Raw genomic sequence first — 24176 nt, 5'->3', positions numbered from 1 at the left:
GTTCATTTTTTCCCCTCAATTTTCATGAAAAAAAGATCGGGGTGGTCCGGCCTTAAAATGGGGCAAGAAACAAAACCGTTGTCAGCCATTTCCCAGAAAAAAAAAATGGCATCCTGAGAAAGTGGTAGTCTATGAACTTTATGGGGAAAAAAAACGAATCCAGTAGTCTTTGGCATGCTATGGAGATTGGAATAGGAAGTCAATGAGAAGTACACTTCAGATTTAGAAGTAAACAAATCGATGAACGAGGTAGTAACTTCTTAGAGCACAAGATCCTTTTTTTTTTTCCCTTTTCTTTGGTTTGAGATTGATGGATATACATTTCACAACCCCTTAACCCCTTTGAAAAAAATTTAAAAGAAAACCGCCAAAAAAAAATTTATTGGTTTTTTGGGTTTACCCAACCCCACCTTTAGTGACCCAAAATACCAACCTAATGGTTAGAAGGAGCGCCCATCACAAACAGCCCTCACTTTTTCCGGGAACTACTAGTTGCAGTTTCAATATTTTAACCCCCACCTAAAAAACGAACTTGGACTAAAAGGAAGTGAAAAGAACTATGTTACTACTGCTACCCCAAAAAAACATTAAAAGTTTATGGATATCCAAAAAAGGTAAACTCCCAAAGAATAACATTGGCTGAAATAGAGGGGAAAAAGGGGAAATCACAAATTTGCTCAAATTTTTAAAATGCTATATGTTTGAGTTTGTATATGCTGTTTGATTGGAAAGAAATAAAAAGGATCTTTGAACTGAAGAAAAAGAGGGGTGGGAGTTGATTGCTAGAGAGTTGCCTATATGTGTGGTGTTCGAGCGGGGAAAGGATCTGCAACTGCTGTTCATCAGTTTCTTTTTTTAAGTTGTACCCTTTTTTTTCCTATTAGTCTGATCACTGATGTATTTTTGGGATGAGAAAATAGCGAGTAAAAAACTGGCTATAGCTTTGTAACTCACTGGTAAATAATGCAATCTTCAAGGGTTAACCAAAAAAAAACACAGGTTTCAAGTTATGTGGCTTGATTTTTGGGGTACAAACGGGTTTAAATAACTAATGTTCAAGGAAAAATTTGGGCATAGAATCTTCAATTTTTTTTAAATAAAATACATGTATTTAAAAACTAAACAAAGCTACATAATAATTCAAATTACTTAGAAAGTATTTGAAAACAGGATAAAGCCAAAATATTCTTGATTCTCCAAATAGTAACTAATACACATAGGGTCAAATAAAGAGGTATTAGAAAATAATACTGTATTAGCTTTTGGTATTATTTAATCTCTTGTTTGGTAGTGTTTTTCAACCCATGTATAATAGTTACACAATAATTCTATCCAAAGATTATTCTTATACATAGTAAACTACATATTAATGAAGAACCAACACTATTCCTATTCTAATACGCACACCGAGTACCCTTTTCGTCCCAATTTGTATTAAACTCTTCCTTTATTGCATTCCAAAAAAGAATTATTATCGTTATATTATTTAAGAATAATTGAACTTTAAAATACCCATTATACCCTTATTGAATCTAATACTCCTTCTCCGTTCACTTTTACTTGTCTAATGGATTTTGTATTACCCCTAAGAAATAATAAAACGAAGTACATATTTTACCATGATACTCATATTAATTAGTGTATAATGTTAAACGGACTTGGAAAATGATTTGAAATCTAGGTAGTTAACGTTGCTATAAAACAGATAAGTAAATTATTTTTTCTTCGATACGCGAAAGCGATGTTAGTATGAAAATCTATTTTTAGCTATGTTACCTTGGACTCTTTCACTTTCTTTTGGAAGGCTTAATCTGCAATAACACGACATGGGCGCAAGGCCAAAGGATCCGCATTCGATCTAGTCGACCGATTTTGACATTACTGTAACCTACGGGAGAAATTGGACAGATTCAATGATTTCTTTAATCAAAACCAAAGCTGGGCGGAAATCAAGAAAACGTGAATAATTAAGACATAAAAATTTCTACGTCACCGTTTCCTACCTCCTTCGGGATTCTTCGATCAATATTTTTTCCTCAAGTTTTCCACATAATATTCCATAATTTAGGTTTTATAACCTACTTTTAGATATTTGAATTTTTTAGCCGATTCCCACACCCTTATCCATAACCTGGATCCGTATCCCGAATCTTATAATTTAGACCGCTATGATCCGACCTCTGCATCCGCACCCGTATCGAACACCCGCACCCGAGTCCGACGCACTCAAACATACAAGTTCATTGCCGCATTCAATATAAGAAAATGTACAACTATGAATATTCTCAAGCGCAACCGTCATATACCTCCATCCCATTTCCGCTATAACAAAGGTTTTTGACTGGTACAAACTTAGGCTATTACATTGATAAATTTCCTTAAACTGCTGATAAGAATTTCATTTAGACACTCGAACTACGACGTGTTCCAATTGAGCACATGAACACGTAAGTGTTCCTATTAGACACTTTTGTCTATACTTAATATGCATGTAAGTGTTTCAACAATTTGGAGAAGATCATTAGAGATTTTTTTATTGGAAGGGAAAGAAGGGCAATAGGAACTTCACCTAGTAGAGTGGAAGAAGATTATGGTTCCCACATGGGAGGGGGCAGGAATTCGGAGACTATTCACCTATAATACAACGCCTTTAGGGTAAGCGGTGGAGAATTTCTCCAGAGCAGAATGCTCATGCTTCATGGAGAAAGGTTATATATCGACTAAATATGGATAAGTATGGTGGTTAGTTTTCTGGAAGAGGGGTAAAGTCATTTGGAAGTGACTTCTCTTCCTCATGAGACTGATCAAAGCTGCTGAAATTGTATCTAGTAGTTGATTGGTGCCAGCAATGAGACACAGTTTCTCCCACTTCTGGTCTTTCAGCCTTTACTTCCTTTCTTTTTTACTTTTCAAGTCTACCGATCCTTTTCTTTATGATCGAGAAGTTCGTCTGGAGCCAACGCTTTGGGACAACCCAAACATTCGAACTCGAGGATGATGGGCCTACTCCTCTACCCTTCTCCACTTAAATACTGGATTTAGTTCGCTTGGGGCAGGGCTCAAACTTGTGACCCAAGAAACAAGTCCCTCAACGGGTTCCTATTGAGCTAATCCCTGGGGGCTTAAGTCTACAAATTTTTTTATCCACAAATACCAACATCCCAACTTTATTCGTGTTGCCTAAACAGAGAAGAGAAAAGCAACACTGTAATTCACCGCTGTTCTTTTCCACGTTTCCACTCCCATTTTACAAGCTTACATGTTCAAAGCCCAAAGCAGTTCAACTAGAACAATTTATATTCAAAAAAGTGATTTGCTTGGTCTCAGCAGGAGCAATCTTTCAAGGACATGCGAATGCTGAGGCACCCATATAAAAGTTCTCCTAAGACAGAAATTGACCAAGACAAAACTCTAAGCCAAGCAGCTAACAAAAATATACTGAACCACAAGATAGCAGTAGTTACAAGCAATTACTCAGCTCATTCATGAGCGTTCTGCTCTATAAGGTTGACTTTTTGCAGTTTAGTATTTCATTGTCCCAGTGCAATAATAAATAAATGAAAATGAGAAAAAGGGAAAAGCAATACTTTAACTTTTGGCAAGGACAGAGCGTACATTATATTACCAGAAACAAATAAAAATAAAAAATAAAATACCAGCAAAGTTACACCCATGTGTCGGGTTCAATCCCTCTTTCCGTTAGAAAAATTATGAATGAATAACATTATTGGAGATATACCTTATACTATTCAGAAAATGTTGAAACATCTGGACAACCAATGCATCTAACTCGAGATCCCACATTAGCACGCACGTTCGGTAATTCGCAAGACCTCCAATAATTGAAACAGCCTTTGAATAAGAGCGACCATCCAAGCAAGACAATTTCCCAAACGCCAACACTGCAAGCTCAAAAAAGTCCTGTCCGCCAATTAAGCAAGAAACAAAACTGTGAGTATGTGTAAATACTATTCATGCACCCAAGAAAATCATAGACGCACAACTACTATAGAATCTAAATTCTGAACCATCAGTTACAAAGCAAAGCAGCTTAGTTAGAAGAGAGACTAGTAACCAGTCTGACTTCCAATTTGGGCAAAGATAGCTGTATGAGTTGTGCTTGCCTTAATTCTGCTATCATCATATGGTTGCTCTGGAGCTGTAATTCTCATGATCTCACTGATGCAAGATGCAACTGACACCTTCACATCTATGTCAGGATGCTGTAGAAGGACATCTGCAACTAGTGCTTCCATTGCAGGTCGAATAGCATGTAGAGCCGATGCAGCGGCCACTTGTGCCACCTTTAACAGAAGATGTTCTAAATTCTGAAAATTGCATATACCAAAAAGAAATGATTGAACCATGTCAAATACATTGAAATGCTATCTGGATAACACATGAAGGCTAGATCATGAGATCTTGTAGAAAATAAAGAAATAAATAAAGTTCTAAACTACATCACTAAGTCAAACATCTCTCTCTCGCCTCTCCGCAATTTTATGTCCTTTCATCCATCAGGAAGCCTGATTATGTCCTATACACAACAAGAAGTAAAAGAACATATATAGATAATTGAACTACCAGGAAAAGTGAATAAGCAATGCCAAACAAAAATCCTAATCTATGATACAACTTAAGTTCAAGCACAAGAAGGGAACGCTAGGCCAAGTTCCTTCAGAATAAACATGATTCAAGATGGATCATGTTGACTGATCCTTCTTCCCTAGCTATGTGCAAGGGACATGTTGATAATAGTAGATATCACAATCTGTCCAGCTGCCTGGTTAGATAATAACTTTTTCCGTTAATAGAATGAACAAACAACAAAAAATTTATGAACTTAAGAATCATTCAATGTAGTACAATATTCATTGAAGGACAAGGTATCAAATTTGTTTCCTGTATAAGCCTAAAAACTTCCTTAGGGTGATCATCTAACCCCACAATCCCAAATCTACACAGACGTGGGATCAAAATTACAAGTGAAAGAATGTTCTTGTATTATTTTGAGAGGCCAGGTTGACAGCTTTTTTGCCTGTCTTGGTTCGCCAAAAATTCAAGCATATATTATTAGGTGTGGTAGAGATCTCAGCCTTCTAAATATTACTGATTTCATAAACACTTTAGGGAAACCATAATATAATGCAAAGATTGTGTTAAACATGGCAAAATTTCACTTACCCTTTTTCTTAAAGAGGATATATACCCACACATGGCACAAAATGGATGATCTATAGCTGGAGGAAAATAAGAATTAGAGGTATGTAGCACAAACTGGTTCGAGAGCTGAGACGCAATCACAAAACTTAAATGTTTGCACCTTCTTTTACTCATGAGGACTTTTTGGCCATTGTCTTCTCCAAGCAATCATATAATTTCTAGAATAGCAATTAACCTATGTATCCATTCCGCTATTTCGGCCCTATTCAGAGATTCATCGGATCAACCGACGGCATCCCTTATCTGGACTCTGACCCCTCTATGCTAAGCGAAGCAAACATAGATGGAGCTATTAATTACTAGAATGTCTTGAACAAGAAATAGACCTCTTGTAGGAGATGATCTTTCACTAGGGATGCTTATCAGAACTTCACCTGATGTAAACCATGATCAATCTACATTACATAGAACTAAAAGGGTCATTTTTTTACAAGGCGGGAATCAAATCCTCACTACTAAAGTGAAAATTCAAGTACTAACCAACTAAACCACTAAAATTTTCCAAAGTAGGGTAACCAATAATTCGATCATTTCATCCTAGGATTAATTAACAATTGTTAACCTGAAACAAATTTCAAACCAATTTAGGAAGTTAGTTATAAGGAAATTAAACAAGTTACAAACAACAGCTTTGAAACAACACACATTTGCATAGGTTTAAACAGATGGAAAGACAAAAGAAAAGGGTCTCACATCAAGTTTCTCCAGAAGCTCCTCTTTAGAAGATGGGGGATGCTGAAGCAGCTCATTCCCAGCTTCAACAAGTCTTTGGTTGAGTTCCTCCCACTCATTTAGAGGAGCACCAGCCAGGGCAGCCATTTTCTTTTCTCACAGCACACACAGAACAAGAACAGCACTGGAATTTTGAAACCAAGACTCAAAAACCAAAAGAAAGAAACCACCAGAGAGAGCAAAGGGAAAAACGGAAGTGCAAAAAGACCCAAAAGGGTGATGCCAGTACTAGTATACAAAAAGGACAAGTAAGAGAGAGAGTGAGAAAAAGAGGGGTTATATGAAAGATGGAACGCATGCAGCAGAGGCAGAGCACATCTGTCAATGAGTCTTTCAAAACCCACAAACGTTTCAAAACCAAATTACTAACTTTTTGTGCTGTTGTGAAAACAATTTCAACGTGAGTGAGTAGGACTAACTGAGGTTGTCTTAACTCTAACAGAGTAAATTTTCAGATTTGCCCTCTTAAAATTGAGTTTCAAGTAAGGGAATTTGATCCCAAGGGTATGCTAATAAATGTTTTGCTTAGATTACAGTAATCTGTACAGATTCACTTCCCAACTGCCCCTTTTGTTGTTTAACTTCATCTTTCCTCTCTATTTTTTCTTGGGCGCTTCTGCTACGAAAGAACAGACACCCAAAGATTAAGAGAAGTACTAATATAAAGATTATCATAACAATAAGAAGCTATCAGTCTAGAGACTTTATACGTTCTTATTAAGGTTTTCCAGATATCTTACTAGTATTTTGAAACTGGAATGAGAAATGTTTATGCTAGCAATTATCAAATTTAGGACTTATAAGAGATCCTTCTATAATCTATCTCTGGATATCAAAATAGAAATACATTTGCAGTGGGTCTTGCACTGGATGTCCATGTCAGGAACTCATTAAGTCCGGGATTAAATTTATACCGTCAACACGACATCGTACAAATTTAATTCCAGACTTAATTCTGGATATCCCACGTTATCTCATTAAATTTGAGATTATTTTATCCCACTTCCCAAGTGGGAAAAATTAGTCCAAAAATTATAAGTCCAGGACTATAATCCCGAGATAATTTAGTCCGCGGACCAAACGACTCCTTTTGAAACTAAAGATCTTTTTTTTCTACAAACAGAACAAGAACAAGAAGGGAAAAACTGAGTAATTCAATTTTGTCGCCAGCTCGAACCTAGGGGGCCCACGTATTAAAAGGTTAAGGAACAAAGCCTCGGGTCCTGTTCAGACTTCAGACAAATTCAATTAGGCGGGTTCAACTAAACCCACTGCTTTGAGTTTGGAGCATGTATAAATTTACAAAACTATTTTTAAAGCAGACACGCATATATGATAAACTTAGATTGCAAATATATTACTCACGTGCACAAAAGTTGCCTTTCTTGTAAACAGTGTTTTCACGAATGGGTGGAAAGACCAATTAGCGGCTTGCCTTGCCTGTGTTCCATCTCCTTAGCTGCCCACTTGATGAACGTGTTATACATTGGCTTTAGCCATACTGTTGTACAAACTCAACAGTAATATTGCATATGACCCTGAGCAAGGATGCTCTCGTGGATTTGGACTTGAATAGAAAGTTGGCTGTAAAATCACTATACTTTGTAAAGATGGCATCAGACACAGGTGCAGTGTGCCTTAATCTTGTAGCTACAAAGTATAGCCGTATCTGGTTGAAAGAGTCCCTAGGACATATCATTGGGCCTGCAGATCAGCAAATTATTAGAAATGATTAGTCCAAAGATATAAGATCCCATAGTGAAATATGAATGCAGCAAGCTAAGCAAATAGGCGGCAAATGAGTGTTTATACCAAATCTAGAATACACTGACTTTTAATTCTACACCCTCACTTATACAAGGTCGATAAGCAATATCTCCACAGATTTGGTCCCCAAACTCGCTGAGCCTCCTTAGCGCAGTTTCATTCTAAATAGATAGATGTCATTTCTTTATAGCTTCTTCTATTTAACATAATAAATGTATTTGTTCTAGTCAGTACTGGTGTAGCTAAATCAACTCTTCTGCTAATATTAATCACAATTCCTACAGTTTCCATCATAACAAATCCTTGTCCTATAAAGACAATCAAGGAAACCTCAAAAAGCTGAAAAAAACCTTTGACCTTCTGTACAAAAGACAAACTTGTATGGATGAGATAAATCAAAAGCTTGGAGAAGCCCACTGCAGAAAATCACATAGAACACCGTACTCTAGATCACCTCTTTCATTAAATGCAGAGCAGAAAAGTAGGGATTCCTTTCATGGACTTAGACGTAGAAAATCAATGGAAGGTATAGAGCACGCGTAAATCACCTTTACGTAAATGATATCAGCTCAACATTTGTGTATTGTCATGGTATCATGCAATATTTATACAAAATTTATAGATTGGTTAAATTATCATTTCAATTTACATTTAAATCAAGGCCGAATCATCCATCTCCATGCGCATCCCTATAAGGTTAAATGTCTAAGCCAGAGATATACACCGGCATGCATATGCAATTGCATAAGTACAAAGCTTTTAATTTCAGTGGTAAAGCCCTTAATGCACACCGTGATAATAAGTAACAGGGTAGATACTCAAAGCACTCAAGCACTGCACCTTTGCTCAGAAGCTTCAAACTTCACTACAGGCTCGAATGCAGAAATCTCGAATGATTTAACGTTCAGACTAACAAACATAACCTTAAAAATATATATGCTGGAAGGAGGGCTAGACATTACCATCAAACAAGAACTAGACAGAGCAAATGTTTCCCAACAACACCTTCAATTAGAGGGGCCAGATAGAAGTTTTTGAGATATCTACTGATCAAATCCAAGACAACAGGTTCATCTATTGAAGGGTAGACTATAGCAGTTAAAGATCACTAAAGCACATATACAAACCTAAGAGGAAGCTTGACCTTTGACAATTGTGATAATAAGGGAGATCCATCCACCAGCCACCACATAATAGCACCCTTGCACCATGTGCCCAAAGCGCTGTGGCGAAAGTCATCCAATTTAAGCTGTCCCCTAAAAAAATTCAAGAGATGTCACTTTTTTTTTTTCCTAAAGTAGGAAAACTGTACAACATACTTTACCCGAAATGACTCCTTTCCAGCTGAGAGTACTAAGTTAACCTACCTCACAAGTCACAAGTCACAAATCACAACGGACAGCGTTATTTCAATAGTCCATTAATTCTCTGCATCATAGAAGAACAGTTTCAGGCTTCAGAAGAAGCCATAACAAATTTCCAAAGTCAACTGAACCGAGCAAATTTAGAAAGAAAAAAGCTTAAGTTTATTAGAATAAACATCCTCATCTGAGAGTATTTCTAACTTTACCTCACAAGTCACAACGACAGCTTTATTTTAAAGGTCGACTGACTCTCTTCGCCATGGAAGAACAGGTTCAGCCCTTCAGGCTTCAGAAGAAGCCATAACAAATTTCCTAGGTCAACTCTTTTTTTTTTTTTTTAATAAGTCAACTGACTGAGCAATTTAGAAAGAAAAAAAAAAACTACTTAAAGTTTATTAAAATAAACATGCTCATACAACCTATGGCGTGGTTGATGTTAGGGTTTTTGCCTTGATTTTCTTACCATATGTGAGTTTTACTTTTCTCTTGAATGAAAGTCAAAGTATTACCATAATTGATTTTACTTTTCCTAAAAGAAAATATAATTCTCTTTCATATTTGGTTATTGCTTGTCTTGGGGAAAAAGTTTTGGACATCTGACATCCTTCTCACAACTAGAACACAAAAAAGCATCCACAATGTAGTCTCTAAAGGAGTTATGTTTAGGGGGAGATTATAGGTTTACGCTTTTTTCTTAGTAGTCTTCCCAATATGTAGGTCACTGATTATTTCGATCCCAACAGTTGAGAAGCTACCACAGTATGCAGATAAGAACGTAATCTATTAACCAACAAAGGTCGCATAACAAACTTACCCTGTCTCCGATCAGGTAATAATTTGTAAGCATGATCTTTCATCTTTGTCCCCTTCCACAATTTAGAAACAGTTAATATGGCTACCAATACCAACAACTCCAGCGAAAGTAACAGATGACAACACATGATCGAGGAACTACATCTACAGAAGTAACAGAACCATTACCGCCCACTATATATGTATCTGCAATATCCCTTCCGTTCATTAAATAACAAGAAGCACCGCAATATGGAATTAGTCACTACGGGGAACCCTAGCAATGAGTTGAGGGAGTGGCGAATATACATATTCATGAGATGAGTTTAGGGAGTAGTGCTTTTATCGAGTCTCCTCTCACAGGCTGGGAGATGAGTTTAGGGAGTAGTGCTTTTATCGAGTCTCCTCTCACAGGCTGGGAAAGGATTCAATGGCGGGAACGCAGATCCCACTCCCCCGACTTTATGCAAATCAAACTTGTTACTAACTGAAAAATAAATAAATAAAAATATTGGTTTCATTGTAAAATAAGAATAATATAACACAAGAAATGTAGACAAAGATTTAGAGAGGAGAAGAAGATTTTCTTTCTTATTTCAAATATGTTCAAGTCTCTTCAAGTATGTTTCTTATATCTTCTTGTAGGACTAGAAATACCCATTTATATAGGGTAGAATTCTATCCGAATGTTATAATCTATTAAAAAAATCGTGGATTAACTATGAGGGTTGGTACGACGTACGGAATAAAAATAGTCCCTAGAGTATACAAGAAAGCTTCTAAGAAGTTTACAATTTGAATAGATAACGATGACCAAACCGGATACAGTTTTGGTCCTTTAAGGAGAGAAGTTTTCCAAAAGTTAACACTTTTAGTCTCCCGTGAGGCTAAACATATTTATCTAACTAGGCTCGTAGGTATATCGACAATGGTTGACGCATATAAACAAGAAGGAAAAAAAGGATAAGTAATCAAAAAAAATAGCGAGAAACGTATTAACGATAGTCACGGTGGATCTCAATATCTCGTATTATAAGCCTTGGAGAACCCTATAAAATCCATCCACTTTAAAATAAATACTCACAAACAAAAGAATTCACAAATCAAGAATCTAATCAGAATGTGCCTAACGATCATTCAAAAAAATGCAATGTCGGCTATGTAAATGTTGCAATGCGATAGTCACCTCTCGGCTACCGAGACACACAGGGAAGCTTTGTGGCAATGCCTCGTAGTCATGACCCGTAGGGGGAAAGTCCATGTACCACTCGCTCTCGAATATAACTGATCACGAGCACACTCACGATCCCGCAAAGATGCATCCCGGACACTCCATCGCGAAACCCGGGCAACAAACACTCAAAATAGTGTCTCCTCGAACAAACAAGATCGTGAGAACCCTCGGACGGACTCTCATCGATTACCTCGGAGTCTCTTTCCTTTCTCTCTCTCACCATTATAACAACATGTTAGTAATATGAATGCATGTCATGCATGATAACCTCAACTATATACACAAGTACAAGTCATATTAAGACTCGATCATCAATAATTAGGAATGTGATAAAGCAGTGATAATTACATCACAAAAGTATGGGATGCGTACCTCGTATGGAATCAACCTCAATAATCACCGCAATCATAGGTTCCATAGATTCATATGGATTGCAATTCAATAGATAAATAACCTTTCTTCCATATGAGGGATACAAGAGAGAGAATTATATTACATTTACAATTTTAACAATATCGTAATAATACGAAAGTATCCAACAATGGCGACGTAACGGTTTTCGGCAATACCAACCAGATGGAATTTACCTCACACCATGAAAAATCATGCTTTTCCCCGTCAATCACTACTATTTACATACGTTTTTTTAGACAAAAGTAAATCACTACAATGGAAGTATTTACGCGAGGCTTTTTTTATAACGGTCTATTTTTCATTACCCAATGTAAAAATAAGTCTATAATGTATGGTTTACTTGGAGCAAACGTATTCTAACGTTAGACTCTCTCGGATCTAAACCAACCACATACTTAATCAATAATTATGTGTTCAATACCAATCCTGGGAGTCACACAATATTCTAAACAACCCACATTTTGTGTTCAGTTTAAGCCGACACAAGTTACTTTTATTAGCTTTTCCGTAGCCATTATCAACTTATAACAAAATTTCATCCAACATTATACGTATACTCTTAACTTATAATTATTCTTTCCAACTTAATGAAAACACAAGTCCAAAATAAATTCACTAACACAACATCAGCTTCTAACCGACAACATAACGATGTCTCTAATTTTGCAAACGTTTACGAACATACTAAGCCAACCACATGCTATTTTTATACATCATTTCATGTCTTTTTCATATAATTTTAGTAAGTTATGGCCTATCCACACGACAAGTACAACATCAATTCATACGCAACTGCTATATCGTCATTTTTATAATCCTTAAAAACAACTCACAAATGACTTTAGTTTCAACTCCAACCATTCTCATTTCCATCATAAAATTCATGATAATAACAATCAAAATATCAAGTAAAACAGTTCACTCTTTTCACAAATCACACACGGCTACACCATGCTTCAACAAGTTACATAAAATCAGATTCAACCCTTTTCATACTAACATAAATTCACCTTTAACCTTCCAATTCTTTTCATTCTTTTTACCATGAGATCTATGATAGTAACAACCATATTTATTAAAGAAAATCAGTCCATTAATTCCACCAAAACAGTCCCTACGGCACAACTAACATTCCAACACCAACTTTCATGATTTTATAAACGGATTCGTATTCGTCAAGTTACAACCATACTCAACATCAACACATATAACCCCATAACTACCATCATGTTCCAACATCAACACACCTTATTTCATGCATACAACTTATATTCACACATCTACATCACCCTTAATACATGAAAAAAAGTAGATCTTACCTGACAACTTGACTTCTACTTGCGTAGTTGGTGACTTCGAGATGGAGATGGTTCTGTTGCTCCAAAGACTATCTTCACGTTTTAGGGACCTTCATGGTTGAAACACTTTGGAAAATAATTTTGGATCAAGACTCAAAGGGCTCAAAAATCGCCCCTTGGCCGAATGCTTTCTCCCTCTTTCTAGGTTTTCTTTCTTTGTTTGAAGTTGAAAATGAATGTAATGGCTGATTCCTTAGTCATTATTTGGTTAAGTTATGATGCCTACAAGTTGGACACAACACATGCTCCACTCATGACATTGAGCACTCAACTACTTTACACAAAATTTCAATATTTTTCTCACAACTTTCGGCCATATGCCTCCTTTGTTCCCTTTCTTCTTCTTTCCATTTAATTGTTTATGAGACAATTGCATGTGTAGTGAATGAATCATACACTAACCTTTGTCCATTGCAATCATACAAGGATGAATGTCAATATTTAAAAATAAATAAAATAATGCATGCCTTCATAAAGTTGATGCCCTCAATATTCAAATGCATGCCTCAACTTTTTTCTCCCCCAATTTCAGCCACCTTGGCCGAACCTCACTTCTTATTTTCTTTCAAGATGATGTAAGTGTATGGATGAATTAATGTTTAAATGTATATTTGTATGTCTCCCATAATAGTCTTATTTAAGAGACTTTGAGTCATCTTTTGGACATGGCATGTTAATGCTCTTGGTTTCATTGTTGCCACTAATTTTAACTTAACACCACAATTAAGTAGTTTCTAATTTCCAACAACATTCTTGTATAAGTATTGTAAGTTAGTTCTAGTTTAGAAATTAAAATCCGAAGTTTCTCTATATTCTTTCGAATAACTGTACGGATCTAACATTCTCTCCTTTAGAACATTCGTCCTCGAATGTCAAATGAGGACCCGTAAATTAAATAACCGAATCACCCGTTATCGCAGACTATAGACAAGCAAGATTAGACCACGAAAAGGGTGTTTAGGGATATTAGGCTAAAAGTGCTAAATTAAATGGTCGTTACAAGTCCTATTAAATACATTCCTGAATAAACTAAGATGTTACGGAAGGGACATCTACATTCAGTTGATTTATAACACTCCCCCTTGGATGTTCATTGATGGTGTGTCACATTAAAACCTTACTAGGAGAAAGCCAGTGGGAAAAATCTTTTGTGAAGGAAAAAGAGTACACACATCTTGTAATACGCATCGAGTGTCAGCTGCCTCATTAAAAAAAAAAAAAAAAAAAAAAAACCTTACTAGGAAAACCCATTTGGGAGAAAACCTTGGTTAAGGGAAAAAGAGTACAACGCGTATTTGCTCCCCCTGATGAGAACTTCAATCCAAATGCTTGAGTCTTCGCATTCCAATCTTGTGCACCATCTTCTCGAAAGTTGCAGTTGGTAGAGACTTAGTGAACAAATCAGCCATATTATCACTTGAACAATATGTTGCACGTTGATATCACCATTGTTTTGGAGCTCGTGTGTGAAGAACAATATTGGTGAATTGTGCTTTGTCCTATCTCCTTTGATGAATCCTCCCTTCAATTGAGCAATGCATGCTGCATTATCTTCATATAAGATTGTGGGTATTTTGTCACATTTCAAACCACACTTTTCTCGAATGAGATATATCATTGACCTCAGCCACACAACTTCTCGGCTTGCTTCATGAATTGCTATTATCTCAGCATGATTTGATGAGGTAGCTACGATAGACTGCTTTGTAGATCGCCAAGATATGGCAGCACCCCCACATATAAACACATAGCCTGTTTGAGATCTAGCTTTGTGTGGGTCATATAAATACCGCATCAAAGATAACCAACAAGATCGGGGATCGCAATTGTTAGAATAAAATAAGGCCAAATCGATAGTCCCTTTTAGATACCTCAATATGTGTTTAATTCTGTTCCAGTGTCTCCTTGTAGGAGCACAACTATATCTTGTTAACACATTAACTGAAAATGATATGTCAGGCCTTGTTGTATTGGCAAGATACATTAACGCACCAATTGTACTAAGATATGGTACTTCAGGACCAAGAATTTCCTCATTCTTTTCTTGAAGTCGGAACGGATCTTTATTCACATCAAGTGATCGAACAACCATGGGAGTACTTAATGGATGTGCTTCATCCATATAAAATTGTTTCAACACTTTCTCTGTATAGGCAAATTGATGGACAAAGGTACCATTTGTCAAATGTTCAATATGCAAACCAAGGCATAATTTTGTCTTTCCAAGATCTTTCATCTCAAATTCCTTCTTTAAATAATCAATTGCCTTTTTGAGCTTTGCAGGAGTTCCAATAAGGTTTATGTCGTCAACATATACAGCAAGTACAACAAACTCCGATATTGTTTTCTTTATAAAAACACATGGGCATGGCATCATTTGTATAGTCTTCATTCAACAAATACTCACTAAGACGGTTATACAACATACGTCCGGATTGCTTCAGGCCATACAATGATCTTTGCAATCTGATTGAATACATTTGTCGAGTCTTTGAACTACATGCTTGTGCATCTTAAATCCTTCAGGGATTTTCATGTATATTTCATTTTCAAGTGATCCATAGAGATAGGCTGTAACCACATCCATCAAATGCATCTCAACTCTCTCATGGACAGTGAAACTAATGAGATAACATAATGTTATTGCATCCATAACGGGTGAGTACGTCTCTTCATAATCAACACCAGGCCTTTGTGAAAATCCTTGTGCAAGAAGGCGTGCCTTATATCTTTGTATCTAATTTTTCTCATTTCTTTTTCGCACAAAAACACATTTATAACCAACAAGTTTAATACCCTTAGGTGTTTGGACTACAAGTCCAAAAACTTCCCGTTTGGTAAGCGAGTTTAACTTTGATTGAATTGCCTCTTGCCACTTTGATCAATCACATCTTTCTCGGCATTCTTTAAAAGATTGGGGTTCAAGATCCTCACTATCTTGAATAATTCTTGTTGCAACACTATAAGCAAAGACATAATCCACATTTATTTCCAATCGATTCAAATTAGTCCCAACATCAATTGGATTAATTAATATTTCCTCATTTTCTGGAGTCTCAGGCTCATTGATTTCTTCAAGAATATCAGTATTGTTCAAATCTTGAATTTCTTTATGAGGTTCTTTAGTAGTGTCATCTTGACCATTTATTTTTCTTTTTCTAGGATTTCGATCCTTAGAACCCAATGGTCTACCACGCTTCAAGCGTGCTTTGGACTCACTTGCTATGACACTAGTAGATGGTCCTACATGGATATCAATGCAAATTGGGACATTCTCTGTAGGGATATGTGATTTGGTAATACTTTTCAAATGTGTAAATGCGTCTAGCATTTGATTTGCTACTTTCTACAAGTGAATAATCTTTTGGACCTCTTGCTCACAAATAGAAAGATGAGACAATGATGGATTATTCCACAAAATTTCCCTTTTTATTTCATTATTCTCTCCCCTAATTTTGGGAAAATTATCTCATCAAATCGACAATCTGCAAATCAAGCAATGAACAAATCTCCTGTTAATGGTTCAAGGTAGCGAATAATGGAAGGCGATTCAAACCCAACATATATTCCTAATCTTCTTTGGGGACCCATGTTGGTTCGATGTGGTGGTGCTACAGGCACATATACGGCACATCCAAAAATTCTTAGATGGGATATATTAGATTTTTGACCCAAAACCAATTGCAACGGAGAAAATTTATGATAATTTGTCGGTCTTAGACGAACAAGTGTTGCTGCATGCAAAATAGTGTGACCCCAAACGGACGTGGGCAACCTCATTTTCATAAGTAATGGTCTTGCAATCAACTGCAGACGATTAATTAATGACTCTGCAAGGCCATTTTGAGTGTGAACATGAGCCAGAGGATGTTCAACTCTTATCCCAGTTGATAAACAATAATCATTAAATGCTTGGGATGAAAACTCTGTAGCATTATCAAGGCGAATAGCTTTTATCGGATTATCAGGAAACTATGCCCGTAATCGAATTATTTGTGCCAATTATTTTGCAAATGCCAGGTTGCGAGATGACAGCAAGCACACATGAGACCATCTAGAAGAAGCATCTATTAGGACCATAAAATATCTAAATGATCCACTAGGTGGGTGAATAGGTCCTCAAATATCCCCATGTATACGTTCCAAAAATTCAGGGGATTCAAACCCAACCTTTATAGGTGATGGCCTTATAATTAACTTGCCTTGATAACAAGAAGGACAAGAAAATTCATTATTTAAACGAATCTTCAGGTTCTTTAATGGATGCCCATTTGAATTTTCTATTTCGTCTCATCATTATAGATCCAGGGTGTCCCAATCGATCATGCCAAAGTACAAACATATATATTGGAGTCAGTAAACTTCTGGTTTACGACAGAGTGTGCCTCAATCACATCAATTTTTGTCCAATATAAGCCAGAAGACAAAGCAGGAAACTTTTCTGTAACAACTTTCTGGCCAGAGACATCCTTGGTGATACCAATATATTCAAGATTCATCTCATCCATTGTTTTAATGTGGTATCCATTTTGACGGATATCTTTAAAACTTAATAAGTTCCTTCGGGACTTAGGAGAGAACATAGCATCGTTTATAATAAGTTTTGTTCCCTTAGGCAAAATTATGATGGCTCTTCCGGAGCCTTCAATCAAATTAGTACTACCAGAAATGGTATTAACATTTGCCTTACCCATAACTAAATGAGAACAATATTTCTTGTCTTTGAATATCGTGTGTGTAGTAGCAGAATCAATCAAACAGATGTCTTCATAACTGGATTTTAATCTAAGCTTACTCTGAGAGTTATCCATATCTTCAAATGGAATGACATACACAAAGTAAAATAAATACTCTATCAAATACGAGTACTTCCAATAAAAATAAATACAAACCAATAATATTGCACACACAATGAAACTTTACTCCAATATAACGTTTCAATTTAATGATCCAAATCAATAATCACGTAGGCATATTGTCTAATTTACAAGGTCAATGTAATAATTTAATGTTACATTCTAGTGATACCCATTAATTTCCTTATTAAAACTATTTGCAGACTGATCAAGTAACAGTTAAGTCAAATTAATATCGACCACACATAGCAAAGAAGTCATTTAATGGGTTAGATAATATTAGACATACGATAATTCACACTCCAGATAATCAATGCATATCCCTTTCTTAGTCTACCAGAACATGATGCCCTTTTTTTTTTTTTTTTCTAATCAAAAGTTTACGGCATTACAATTTAACACAAATATTACGTGGGACCCAATTCCTCACTTTCAATGAAAATTACTCTTTTCTAGTTCATACTTCATACTATAAATAACAAAGAAGTTAACTGAAGTTGATCCCCTCTTTTTTTTTTTTTCTTCAACGAAACATTAACACAACACCAAAACCGCATTATCTAATCAAAACCAAAATAATGAATAAATTTCATTAATAACTAACTATAATAATATGACTAGACTAATTAATGTTAATTGAAAAGCTAGTGTTATACCCCGCACTTTCGTAGCATGAGCATGCCACGTACTTCACCGTAGTAATGGAGTACCAGAGACGTACCATGAAGTTTTGGAAGGTACAAGCCATGGGAAGTACGTAACAATGAAGTAAAGGATGAATTACGATTTCGTAAGTCGTAACCGGGAAGGACAATCTTGAAACACAAGGACATGACCATTATCAAGTATGATTAGTGATAAATATCATGCAGGGGGAGTTGTGGAAGATTCCAGGACCAAGCAAATCAACGAAAATAAGTTTGTCGAAAATTTGGAACAAGTTGCGTAATTAATGTTTAATTTTGGGTCAACTTTGGAAGGATATATCTCTAGGTATATGGGGAGCTTTAAGGTGTTTCAAAAGCCTAAAATGAATTTCGTCGAGTCTAGTTTCCAACGCAATAAACCTCTCGTTGATACGACATCAGAGTAGATAATTACGGACGTTACAAATTCAGCTGACAGAGCAGAAACAGCGCTGCTACAATGCTGCTACACTTTTTCGCACCCCTACGAGGAGTATGACGGTAAGGCTATCCCCTTTCCGTAGGCCGGAACCACCTGACTTATCGTCACTTTGAACATTATAAACCATAACTCAAAGAACACCCGCATTTAAAAGGCCCAACATAGAAATATCCGATCATTCAAGACATATGTTCATATGCGGACCGACAAGGTCGCCACAACATAACATATATCATAAAGCTTCAAAGAAGGCTAACAATAAAGTATCAAGAGCTCAAAATAAGGCCGACAAGGCCACCAATATATTATACAACAATATGAACCTATGGAGCTATAAAACATCTAACCGTACACACACGTCTACGAGCCTCTACATAGAATACAAATGATCATAAGGACAATACCAAATTGGACAAGCAGCCCGAAGTAAGTGGAGTGCTTCCGAGAATCCGCTCGATAGAACACCTACGAGTTTGATCCGTCTCATTATCTACTGCGCGGGCATGAAGCGCAGTGTCCACAATAAGGGGCGCGCACGAAAAATGTACTGAGTATGTAAGGCATGAATAACAACATAATATAGATATGGAAGGTAACATGAAATAAGAGAGATAACCTGTACATCTGGATGCCTCATCAGGCGGATGTCATGCATGCTCAGCTTTTAAAAAAAACTTTTTCTTACATACATATATATAATATCATCATCATAACGTACCCGGCCTTTTCAGGACTCGGTGTGTAACGACCCTACTTTTTCGGGACTCGGTGTGTAACGCACCCGCCCTTTCGGGACTCGGTGTGTAACGTACCCTACCCTTTCGGGACTCGGTGTGTAATACCAACTGATATACATATATATATATATACACATATATATGTATATATGTAAAGCATGCATGACAGCCAAATAAAAGCTATAACTACTTCGGAGTGATGTAAGGTCGGTAACCTCGGATTTTCATTATGGAATTATCATCATCGCTATATCTCACCTTGAAGGAACAATTATTATAAGGTGAGATCAACAACAATGAATAAAATCGAGAAAATCATGAAATAATCTCAATAATCTCATAATAGTATTAACATCATAAGCTTTGGAATTTCTAGAATTAAAATCATCATCATCATAATTATCATAGAGACATTCTCATCTTTAACATTGTCATTCATATTGTAAAAACATGTCCGTTGTTGTTGTCATAAAAGCTTATAGAATCTAAATCTTTGACCCGGAAAATAGGGACATTTTGGAAAATATTTATGGATTATCAAGAAAGAAGTCATGCCTTTGAATCATGAACTCTATGAATCATGAATTTCTAGCTTTTGAGAATAAGAATATTCTTGGAAAACATTTACTTGATTCGCATAAAGGGATCATGGGACATTTGGAAAACACCTATTGATTCATAAGAAAGGAATTATGCCTTTAGAAGAAAGGGACTAGCCTTAACATACGGGAAGATAACTTCTCGACTTCCAACTTACTTCTCGTCTTGCAATTCACTTAAGATCATTCGTAGCATCGTAATCTCCATATACAACCATTCATACTATTGTTAGGCTCATCGTCATACGCTCGCCTTAAACCCTTAATTTAAATCCATTTAGAATCCGCCGAAATTTGGAAAGATCTCCCCTGTTTATATGCCTAGCCCGAAATCACAATCCAATAACCGACAACGACAACAACAACACCAACATCACAACAACATTATCAACACCAATAGGCTCCATAAAACATCTCACATGATGTTTTCCAATTTTCTCAACTATCCAACTTATTATACGACTATGTAATAACTTTATCTCCGTAAATAAACTGAAATTAATATTAATAAGGAGAGATTCATACCTTATTCTTTCTAGAGCAGCAATATGTTCAATATTTACTTTGAATCCAAGCCAATTCCACCGCAAGACAATACTATAATCGCAACCGCACGTTACTTGGACCTCGATTAATACTACGTCACTTGAAATTACTCAAAATCCTCACTTTGTGATGTATATTTGCTCTCTTATGCTTGCTGATTTTTTTCTGGAATATTTGAGAGATTTTTATGACCAAAAGGAGGGATTTTAACCCTTTTATAAGTGGGTAAAGTCGGTGGCATCAGAAGCAAAGATAACAGAAGATCTTTGTAGCCTAGTACTCATGTAAACGACTCGTTACATGATCATTTATTCACTAGTTACTACGACTAGAAAAAATTAAAAATAAAACTACTCAATCACCTCTAACAATAGATCCATCATCAATCAAGTGATCTATCTTTCCTTCAAGGTGCTTAAAGAAATCTGCTACATCCAAGTGTGTGATGTCAATTTGATTTTCAGAGATAAAATTGGCTTCGAGATTTTTCTCTTTCCTTTTCATTGATGCCTGAGAAAGATCAACTAAGTGCATCGCCGTACGACAGGTACGTGACCAGTGTCCATTTCCACCACATCGATAGCATTTATTTTCTGAGCCACGTGCTTCTGGCACTTCATACCTGTCATCCTTCTTTTTTCCTCTCTGGTAGTGATTCTTCTTTGATGAATGATTAACACTAAGAGAAGAATTTCTTCCTTGACCATTATCACAACCACGACCACGACCATGGCCACGACTGGGGCCATGACCTTTTCCATGCCTAGAGTAGTAGGCGTACACCTCATTCACTTCGGGGAATGGTGCAGCGCCAGTAGGACGATTCTCGTGATTTTTCATTAGCAAATCATTGTTTAGTTCAGCGACAAGAAGATGAGCAATCAAATCACAATACTTTGTGAAACCTTTCTCTCGATATTCTTCCGGCAGAGCACATTCGAGGCATGAAAGGTGGAGAACGTCTTTTCCAGCTTATCAGAATCACTAATCGTCTCTCCACATAGTGTCAATATAGAAGTAATTCTGAACATCTCAGAATTGTACTTCGTAACAGACTTGAAATCTTGTAGCCTTAGATTGATCCATTCGTGTCGTGCTTTTGGGAGGAAGACCATCTTCAGGTGGTCATACTTTTCTTTCAAGTTTTTCCATAAAACGAGTGGATCCTTAATAGTAAGATATTCAATCTTCAGGGCCTCATCAAGGTGATGACCCAAGATTATCATAGCCTTGGCATTTTCTTGGTTGGATGCTTTATTTTTTTTTAATGGTGTCTCCAAGACCCATAACATCCAGATGGATTTCAGCATCTAGCACCCATGATAGGTAGTTCTTGCCTAAAATATCAAGGGCAACAAACTCAAGTTTCGTGAGGTTAGCCATAAAATAGAGATAAGAAAAATAGTACCTTAGCCTTCGAAAATTTCTTTAGACGGTAGAGTCTCGTGCTGATAACGTGTTGTAAAATAAGAATAATATAAGACAAGAAATGTAGACAAAGATTTAGAGAAGAGAAGAAGACTTTCTTCTTATTTCAAGTATATTCAAGTCTCTTCAAGTGTGTTTCTTATATCTTCTTGTAGGACTAGAAATACCCATTTATATAGGGTAGAATTCCATCTGAATGTTACAATCTATTAACTAGTCTATCAAATACATTCATGAATAAACTAAGATGTTACGGAAGGGACATCCACATTCAGTTGATTTATAATAGGTTTTAAAAAAAAATACTACTACTAATCTCTGTTTTGTTTTTTGGTTTCCCACCCGGTGTTCGATACCTGCATTGGAACCCGACTATTATCTAGAATAGCGCTGATAGGGCCCATTTATGGGCAAAAAGCGCTTCCTACTAAGAATTTTTTCATACTCACGGCTCCAATCTGAGACCTCTGGTTAAGGGAGGAACAATCCCATACGATGCAACACATTCTTTAGTGGTTTCGACTACTAATCTCTTATGATTGGGAAGAACAACCACCAATTTCGGGTCGAGGCTTGGTCATAAGCTCTTTGTCTTAATTAAACTTTAAAGTCCAAATTTCACCAGTAATAATTCGTAGAAATTTTTTCCCCTTTTCATCTCCCTTCCCCTAATATATTAAAAGATGACCAATTTTTTAAATGTTTCCAAGTATAATTTCATAGACCTACTACTAACCTCTGGGTTTGCAACTAATTATAGGGGTAGGAATGTAGGGTTGACACATGAACTGTAATTGAGGTGTGTTAAATAGGCGGCTTAGGTTGAATTTAGGTGGTTAGAATGGACTGAGTTAATAATAGATGGATTAATAACCCGCCTAAAACGGGTTAGGTTGAAATGGACTAACAAACGGTTCATAAATCAATCAGCCCAATCTTGCTAAGCTGTAATTTCTTTGTTTTTGTTTTTTAGAATTTATTTACGTATCTAATTAAAAAAAATCGTTATTATGGCTAACACATAAAATTAAAAATTTTGACAAGATTTTTCATGAGTCAATTTTTACTACATACAATTTTTACTACATATCAACCCAACTTTTAGATGGACAGAATTGGACAGATCAAAATGAGCTAAGTTAATAACTGCGGGGGTCATGACCTCTCCGAACTTAAGCGGGTCATATTTTCATAGGCTAGTTTGGAGTCTTGACATTGATAAGTGAGGATTTTAACACTTGTAACTGTCGTTTACTATTATTTTTTAGTTTAAAAGTGGTAATTGAATACCCCATTCTAATTGAATTTGCTTAGTTTCACATTTTGGGAATGATTAGAGTGATTGAGGATGAAATGAACTAAGAAAAAAGTTCATAAGTTAATTCAAGGCTGAACAAAAGAAGTAGTACGATCCATACTAATGGATTGCGGCCGCAATCAAAGAAGCAAAAAAAAGGCCAAATCAAGTAGCTAAAAAACAAAACAACAACAACACATACCAAGTAAAATCTCACCAGGTGAGGTCTGGGGAGGGTAGAGTGTATGTAGACTTTACCCCTATCCTGTGACGGATAGGGAGGCTGTTTCCGATAGACCCCCAGCTCAGGGAGAAAAGAAAGGAGAGACGAAAAAGAGAGATAAAATCAACATCAGTAATAATAGACAATAATAAGAAGCAGTAATAGCAGCAAAATAATAAGATAACACAGTGAAAGAACCAACCAGATTGTACTAGGGATCTAATAATAGCAGACGTAACAAAGATACTACTACTCCTAATACGGAAAATAAATCTATGCGCAACCTACTAACCCTCGACCCTGATACTTGATCTCCACACCCTCCTATCAAGGGTCATGTCCTCGATAAGCCGAAGATGTGCCATATCCTGCTTAATCACCTCTCTCCAAGACTTCTTAGGCCCACTTCTCCTTCTTTTCAACTCAACCACAACCAACCTCTTGCACCTCCTCACATGAGCATCAACGGATCTGCTTT

General features: G+C 36.3%; 2 protein-coding genes across 2 annotated transcripts; both read right to left on the bottom strand.

Moving 5' to 3' along the window:
- Nucleotides 1-2: 2 nt before the first annotated feature.
- On the bottom strand, nucleotides 3-9546 carry LOC132032188 (sister chromatid cohesion protein PDS5 homolog C-like). The gene is made up of 6 exons (XM_059421957.1): nucleotides 8867-9546; nucleotides 7321-7659; nucleotides 5917-6079; nucleotides 4125-4328; nucleotides 3740-3921; nucleotides 3-51 (listed from the first exon to the last, which is right to left on the bottom strand). The coding sequence occupies exons 3-6, from the start codon at nucleotides 6040-6042 to the stop codon at nucleotides 3-5; spliced, it is 561 nt and encodes a 186-aa protein (XP_059277940.1). The 5' UTR covers nucleotides 6043-6079; nucleotides 7321-7659; nucleotides 8867-9546.
- An 11558-nt stretch (nucleotides 9547-21104) lies between these two features.
- On the bottom strand, nucleotides 21105-21590 carry LOC132032187 (uncharacterized). The gene has a single exon (XM_059421956.1). It carries the CDS (start codon nucleotides 21588-21590, stop codon nucleotides 21105-21107), a length of 486 nt encoding a protein of 161 aa, XP_059277939.1.
- Between the last annotated feature and the right edge of the window lie 2586 nt (nucleotides 21591-24176).

Source organism: Lycium ferocissimum, chromosome 9 (genome assembly GCF_029784015.1).
Source record: "Lycium ferocissimum isolate CSIRO_LF1 chromosome 9, AGI_CSIRO_Lferr_CH_V1, whole genome shotgun sequence".
In the NCBI taxonomy this organism is placed as follows: Eukaryota; Viridiplantae; Streptophyta; class Magnoliopsida; order Solanales; family Solanaceae; genus Lycium; species Lycium ferocissimum.
The sequence above is the reverse complement of the archived record's forward strand: the minus strand, read 5'-3'. Positions and strand labels throughout refer to the sequence as shown.